Source organism: Echinops telfairi, unplaced genomic scaffold (genome assembly GCF_000313985.2).
Source record: "Echinops telfairi isolate 266 unplaced genomic scaffold, ASM31398v2 ScPeMD7_1;HRSCAF=3_0, whole genome shotgun sequence".
NCBI lineage: Eukaryota > Metazoa > Chordata > Mammalia > Afrosoricida > Tenrecidae > Echinops > Echinops telfairi.
In genome coordinates this window covers 91,274,441-91,282,247 of record NW_022103896.1, presented here as the reverse complement: position 1 = coordinate 91,282,247, position 7,807 = coordinate 91,274,441, and the positions used below count along the sequence as shown (strand labels likewise).

Here is a 7,807-nt window from a genome sequence, read left to right as displayed (position 1 = left end):
CCTTCCTTCCTTCCTTCCTTCCTTCCTTCCTTCCTTCCTTCCTTCCTTCCTCTACTCAGTCAGTTGGTTCAACAAGCATTTACTGAGTGCTGCTATGTATGAAGCACTGTCCAGTGACTGGGGATGCAACAGTTAGCAAAACAGACAAAAAGCTCTGCTTTTATGAAGTTTATAATGTTGTGGGAGACCGGATAAAGTAGTGAAATATTCAGTAAGTCAGAAATGATTAGGGCAATAAGGACTACTGTAGAGAGATTGGAAATCCGGAGAGAGGAGAAGGCCACGCTGAGAGGGATCAGCGCATGCAGGCTGGTGGGGGCTGATCTGTTTCAGACCGGAGGATAAAGCAAAGGGGAAGGAAGCAGGCAGGACCAGAGCTGACAGGGCAATACGTAGCCTCTTTTTGGATATTAGGACCTTGGCCTTTACTGAATAAGATGGGAACAATGGGTGAGCTCTGGGAAGAGGAGCAACGTGATCTGCTCGCGTAAGGTTGCTCTCCCTACCAGGTAAAGAATACATAAATGAGGCAAAGGGAGAAACAGGCATTTGGGTCAGTAATCCAGGCAGGCAATTACTTGGACTAGGGGAGCAGCAGGAAGGAGGCTGAGAAGGAGTCAGGTGATCTCAATCGTTAATGGAGGGATGAGTTTGCAGGATGATCATCAGCATAAAGGCAGATTCTCTGGAGAATGAAGCCCTGATGCCTGTCCAGCCTTATCCCTCTGCCCTCCTCCCCTTGCTTTCCTGTCTTTGGGCTACAATGAGTCTCCCTTGGGTCCTGCTTTCCAGGCTTGTCTGTTGATCCATTTATTTTCTCTCCGCTCAGATACTTTCAGTTCATTTCTTTAGCTCATTGTGTTTTACCTGACCTGCTCCATGAAGCCTTGCTTGATCTTCAAAATCGGGCTCTTCCTGCCTCTTCTCCTTCTCTTGCTCCCACAGCCATGTGGCCACATACACCACACTCCTGTGATTATTTATGGGTCTGCCTTGCCACAGGCCAGAGAGCCTACTAAGACAGGGTCCATGTATGCTTGTTGTGGTAGTTTCATAATCTCCTGTAACCTTGTGAAGGGGTGGAGTCCAGTCTGTCAATAAGGCCATAACCATGAGGCCTCTGTGTGAGCATGGCCTTCTCTTGAGGATTCTGGGAACTCCTGTCTTCCTCCCTGGAGGTAGGAGACTCTCTCTGCTTTGTCTTCCTGCTGACAAGGCACATGGAACTACACTGATGCAGCCAGAGCCCTGGAACTGGAGGAGCCACGTGGAAACCCATGCCAGCAGCGTTTCCACCACCACCAGATCCACAAGACTTTCCGCCCACTGGCCTGTGATCATGGCTGCATGAGTCTAAAGAGGAATTTATGAACTAGTATTGACATATGGGATAATATTGGACTTATGGACTTGATCTGGAACTGGGCTGGGATGTTTTCTTAATGTACAATTGCTCTTTAATATAAAGTTCTCTCTTACATATGAGTGTCTATGAATTTGTTTCTCTAGTCTACCTGGACTAACACACTTGTTCACTAGTTTTGGCTCAGGCCCAGGACAAGACTGGCACATGCCAGATACTCAGTAAATATTTGTTGAAGAAATGATGGGATGAGTCATCAATAGCATTCAGTCACTGTGCCTTTGCATATGGTCTAAGATTCCCCCAAACCACCTCCCTGGGCCTGTGCTCCTCTGTCAGGTGATTTCCTCCCCAGTGGATCACGTTGTGCTCCTATGGCCCCTCTGGGGAATGCTGGGAATGTCCAACAGGCTCACTCCTGGAGAGCCACATCTGTTTCATGTCTGGACCCAGGGCTATAGTGGAGACATCTCTGGTGCCTGGGTTCTGGTCCCAGTCCATCTCATAGTCTGAGTAACATTTACTGGTTTCTCAGGGCAATGGGAGAAACTGAAGGGGTATAAACCATAGGTTCCTGACCTACCTGGGAGGCCATGATGCGTTGTCGAGGAGGGTAGAGTAGGAACTTCCCCAGCAGGTCCAAGGCTTGAGGAGAGGCATCAGGCAGCACCTCTTCCAGGGGCTCAGGTGACTGCTCCTTAAAGGAGATCTTGTTGTAGTCAGGCAGCTCAGTGATCTCCTGGGTTGCAGGGGGAAGAGGCCATCAGAGTGAGGTACCAACCTCACCAGTTCACAATGCTGTCAGTTTCCCCTGCCACTCGTTCACCACTCTCTCGATCATACATCTGTTGGCTCATCTACTTTTGTTCCCTGGTCTGTCAATCTGTCTCCATCACTCACTCACTCACCATTCTCTCACACACATATTCCTCGGTCTCTCACTCCACTTCTATCACTCATTCAGGCGTTCATCTACTCACCCTCTCAGGTACCCACCAGCCCAGGCACCCCTGATGAGACACAGTGAATACTGTGTACTAGTCGGGGGTGCGTGGGGAAAGAGACAAAGAACAAAATCTGCCTGCCCTCCTCCTGTGGCCAGAGGAGTGGGAGGAAAGAGCACACTGGTCGGCAAAGGGTGGTCCCTGTCAGGTCAAGGGAATATTTGGCTGTAAGGAAGTAGCAGAGAAGGATCCAGAAGGGAACAGTCACTTCCTGTTAGGGGACATGGGAGTAAGGCTGCCCCAGCCCCACCCCACATGGGGCCCTTCATACCGGCCACACTTGAGGGCTCGGAGTGCCCAAGATACGAAGCACACAACAAAGTTGCTCTATGTCATTTTCACCAGGGAACAGAGGAGACCCATTCAGCAGTTCTCCCATGATGCAGCCCACGGCCCTGTGAACAAAAATCCCAAATAGTTTACAGACATCACACCAAGGAACACAGGATCTACTCCCACACCAGCTTGAATACCTCATACTCTGGATTAAGACCCCTACAAACCCACCCAAAGGCTCCATATCCAAGAATATGGACCCCCAAACAGCTCTGAGACACCAACTCTAAAATACACAGTAAACTTAACGCTTCTAAGACTTTTTTCAGAAGCTTATTCTGGGACATAGAGATGCCCCTTGCATTCTGGGGCAGGCCTCTACAACAACTCAAAGATCTAAAGCCTTTGGGCACAAGTAACCTCCAAAAAGGGTCAGAGACTTAACACGCAGTGACATCGGCCTCGGTTATCTTAGAGCATCACATCCTGGGATAAAACCCCTCCACCTCTTAACTCTGTGTATCAGCTTAGGCACTCCACACCTTCTTGGGTTTCACACCAGCTTCCCATCCCAACTAAGAAGCTTCACACACATGGCACAAATACACCTGATCCCACCTGTGAACTTCCACCCAGCACAGAAACAGAACACTGAGCCCAAGCTTTCAGAAAACACAATCGTGGAGGAGGCTCCCTAAGACAACCTAGAGTTCACACAAAGGAAAAGACCACCTGACAGCTAGGAGACCTCAAAGTCTATGAAAGCAAATATTTCAAGGTACACATTACCCCTGCCCACCCCACAAGAGTCTCACCAGAGGTCAACACCTTGGTCATACTGGCGTGCACCATACAGGAGTTCAGGGGCTCGGTACCATCTGTAAGGTGGAAGTCAAATAGAAGTTGTGGTTACTGTTGAGTCACTAGCCTGCCAGGAGGTTCCCCTGAAAAATCACCCAGGACTCCCACAATGCCTGGCACAAGGTTCACTTAGTTTATTTTCTCTGTGGGAGAGTGTGCTCAGGTCTTGCCCAGGAATTGACCCTTCCTACCTGGTGGCCACCTGGTGGGTATAGAGGCGGCTGCCATCTGGGGAGAAGACCCGTGCAAGTCCAAAGTCTGCTATCTTGAGCTGGCCCGAGGCACTGATAAGCAGGTTGGCTGGTTTCAAGTCCTGAAGGTGGCACAGGAGGCATCAGTCTCTCCAGAGTTCCCAAAGGATCTGGGTTCAGGAGGGTTTGGCAAGTTGGGTACCCAGGTCACAAGGCCACAAGCTATATGACTCTGATTGTTACCAGGACACACCCCTCACTGCTTACCTGCAGTTCTGCCTAGCCTCTGCCCATGCTTTCTTCATGAGCTAGCTGCCCTATCCTCAACCCGGTAAAGCTGGCCCGAGAGTCTTACACCACTCCACCCTAACCCCTGGTTCCTGGACTCACCCTATGTACAATGTTGTTGGCATGGCAGAAGGCGACACCCTTGAGCAGCATCTGGAGATAGCTCTTGACCTGGGCCTGAGCCAATGGCCTCTGGGTATGGCGTACCACCTCAGCCAGATCAGACAGCATGAACTCAAAGGCCAGCACAAAGCCAGCACCATGCGGAAACACAGCCTTCAGCTGCACCACCTATGGGACCAGTGGAGTAAAGCATCCATCAGTCCACCAGCTATTACAGCCCAGACCCTCTCCAGAAATCCCCTGGGACCTTCAGCTCTTGCCAGGATGAAGAACCAGACAGGCAAAGATGTAAACTGGGACCTGAGCTCAGAACCTAAGAGCTGTAGCACTCACCTAAGCACCCTCGCCAAGGAAAAGGAGATCTAAGGTCTGCTCCTCCAACTCAAGGTACCTGCTAGAAAACCATCTACACACTTAACCAGCACTGGGTCTCCCCTGCTTTCTCAATAGCCCTTCAGTTCCAGCAACAAGGAAGGACAATGTCTCCAGTGAGACCATCACAAATACTCACTGATGGCCCACCAGTGTCAGAGATGCCAGGAGCTGCACAGAGCCAAGGGGACATGGACCAGCAGGTTCCGAAGAACCTTTTATTGCAACTAACAGGGAGACAAATGAACCAGATATTTGATTTACACGTTCAAAGATGGCAACAGGAGAGGGTGGTGTGATTTTTGAGTGAGTGGAAGACAATCTTAAATGGAGTGTAGCCAGGAAAGACCTCTTTGGAAAGTCAACCAGAGGAGCCAGTTATTCAGAGTTCTGGAGAGGAGTTAGGGGCAGGAAAAACAGCACCAAAGCAGACACAGAAAGGAGGCTAAAGACTCAAGACTATAAGGATAAAGATCTTTTTTGTCCTGTACTCTCAAACACTCGAGAGATCCCACTGAATGAATGAAAAGGAAGGTGCGTACGAGCAGATTCTGATATGCTCTAAGTGTGGAATTGGGGCTTTCTAAGCAAGGAGTGATTATTTGATCCCTTGGATGGTGGTGGCAGAGCAGAGGCAGAGGCGGCAATGAGAGATTGGACGGCTGGACAGATAGAAACTTCAGGATTGCTGATTAATGGGCATGGAAACCATGTCACCGGTCTCCTCAGGGTCTCTCTCCATTTATCCCACAGACAATTGCCTGAAAGTTCTTTTATTTTCCTTGCAAAATGAAAATAGGCTTCTTGATGTTTTGATTTTTCTTATTTTAAGGGTAATACACATTCATTCTAGATCAGACTACAAAGATACAGTCATGGATTTTTCTTTAAAATTACTAAGAAAGAAAATGAGAAAAGGAAAAAAACCTACTACTCATCATCAATTTTAAAATGTCTCCCAAATTTTACAACATGGTGATGGTACACATAGGTACACATTTACATGTATAAAATTCAACAACAGTTTTATAACATGCTTTTGTCATAGATTAGGGCTCTCTCTATAAGACAATGAACATAAATAAGAATATCATACTCAACCTTGTTACTCTTTCTACCCCTGACATGGACAAGAGGAAGCACCAAAAACAGCAATAATGCCAAAGGGCTGAAGGTAAAAGATATCCCTCCTCATGTTCCCACAGACCCCCCAAGTCCCCTGTCGCAGCACAAGCCATACCAGATAGGCCCTATTGCCTGTCTCCCGTACCACACTTAAGTTCTAAGAAGCCAGGCCAGGGCTGGTTCCTCTCAGTGTCGCCAGGCCCAAAGTTTGTGGATGAATTCCTCAAACTGACCTGCTGAACACCCATGAGCTCTGGTGGTTTAACCTCTTCCTCCCCTGCTCTGAGAAACAGCTCCTGAAGCCTGCCTTGCAGGGTAGTGAAGGGGCTTTGGTACAGTAATGTATGGAGACCATCTAACCCGAGCTGTAGAATATATTATGAGTGCAACAAATGGTTGAGCTCATAGTTATAATATTTGTAGTTATATAGTTTTTATTATATTATAAAATAGTTATAATATTTATTAGCCATCACTAAATGGTATGAGAATGAAATAATGAATGAATGAATATATGGAGATGAATGAATACACGGAGACTTATAAGTGGGTAACTGAGAGAATGAATCAGTGACAAGTATTTCAGTGAGGGAAGGTGAACCAGAGGACAAAAGAGGAAGCAAATTTGGGGGTAAGAAAGTAAATGAGTGAGCAAGATGGGCAAATGGCAGAGGGAGTGAACTTTTGAGAGTGAGTGTTGTCAGGAAATAAGGGTCCAGGAACACCTGTCACCATTTCAGCTAAAGATAGAGAACAGGTTGATTCGAGAAACTCTAAATTTATTCCTGCAAGCGCTAGACAGAAGGAAACCGTGGGGTTGGCTAGCTCCAAACTGCTTCAAATCTTATGCCATGTGACAGGCTGGGGGTGGGGGGACACTAGCAGGTTTTGACAATAATCAGTGGACCGAAAACAATGTGAGAAAGGAAACAGGGGTCACAGGAAATAATCTCTATTTCCCCCAGAGGGTGACCAGATATCTCTCCAGTTCTCCAGAGGCTGTCTGACCACTACCCCCTGAGGTCTCAGGCAATATTGCTTACTAAATGGCCTTGCTAGCCACCTTCCTTAGTTAAAACTATTACATTGTGGATGCTACATTTTTTATACTTGATTAACAGTGGGTTAACTCTTTCATCCCCTCTATCACAAGCAAGCTTAGGTGGCTAAATGAAGGCAGGAGAGAAGTGGAGAGGGAAAGGGTTTGGGAGAGGGAAAGGGCATGAATTAAGGAGAGGAAGAATGTGATGTCTCCTAGCCTAGCCTAGCCTCCAACTTACATACTGATTGTCTTCGATCTCCTGAAGAGCCTTGATTTCCCGCAGGGCCTGGTTGGGGATGCCATCCTCCAGCCGCCTCAGGGCTACCTTCTTGAGGGCAACTATCTCCCCAGTCTGTATAGGAGAGAATGTGACACTCCCATCCCACGCTCATCTGGGGTGGCGGGTAAGAGAAAGATGAAGGAGCCATCTGGGTTAACAGTCGCTTGAAACACTCTTCGTGGGGATGAAATGAAGTTCACAGCGCAATTTGGCAGCAAGGAAGGAAATCGAGCCTGGGACAGCCTGAGGTAACCAAGCTTGAGAGGAGGGGAACTGGCAGAACCAGGCTCCCAGCAAACTGTGGTTGGCTTCACTTCACAGAAGTGTGGCATCAGTTGCACACATCCCGCCCGAAACCTGGCTAGATCTCACAAATAACATATTGAAAAGGATTAGAAAACAAACCAGCTCAGATGATAAAGTCCAGAATGTAAAAGGTTCCTCCCACCCATGGTGGCAGGGCCCAGGGCTCACCTCCACGTGTTTGGCCTTGAAGACAATGCCATGGGCACCCTCTCCTATACGACCCAAGATGCAGTATTGATCCATTGGGGGCGGGGCAGCACTGATCGAAAGAGAAGTTCACCCAGTGAGAGCCAGGCGCCTTTCCACGCCGTCCCCTCCAGAGGCGGGCGGGCATCCTGCCTTCATACCTACGAACGGACGCCCAGGCTTCTCCTCTCCCTTTCTGGGCATCTATCTTAGGTCACAGGGGCCCTGTCCTCCCGGATTCTTCTCCTTTGCTTCACCTTTCCAAGCTCCCCATCCGGCCCGGCCCCAGACTCCCGTCTCACAACCCGAAGGCGTGGTTGGGGCCCCTCAGGGTGCTCGGCGAACTATGGAGCTCCAAATGCCCCCCAGTTCTGCCAGTGCAAACCCGCT

General features: G+C 48.7%; 1 protein-coding gene across 4 annotated transcripts in view; it reads right to left on the bottom strand.

Annotated features, from left to right (window-relative positions):
• CDK20 (cyclin dependent kinase 20) overlaps positions 1 to 7,807 on the bottom strand; it is an 8,654-nt gene extending 847 nt beyond the window's left edge. Inside the window, exons 1-8 of one of the 4 annotated variants that reach the window (XM_045287697.1) lie at positions 7,579 to 7,807; positions 7,400 to 7,490; positions 6,884 to 6,997; positions 4,086 to 4,274; positions 3,696 to 3,817; positions 3,459 to 3,521; positions 2,639 to 2,762; positions 1,947 to 2,102 (exon numbers count right to left, since the gene is read on the bottom strand). In XM_045287697.1, coding sequence (XP_045143632.1) covers positions 1,947 to 2,102; positions 2,639 to 2,762; positions 3,459 to 3,521; positions 3,696 to 3,817; positions 4,086 to 4,274; positions 6,884 to 6,997; positions 7,400 to 7,474 — 843 coding nt within the window. In that variant the 5' untranslated portion in view covers positions 7,475 to 7,490; positions 7,579 to 7,807. The other 3 variants (XM_045287714.1, XM_045287708.1, XM_013007178.2) reach the window with 3 other exon arrangements.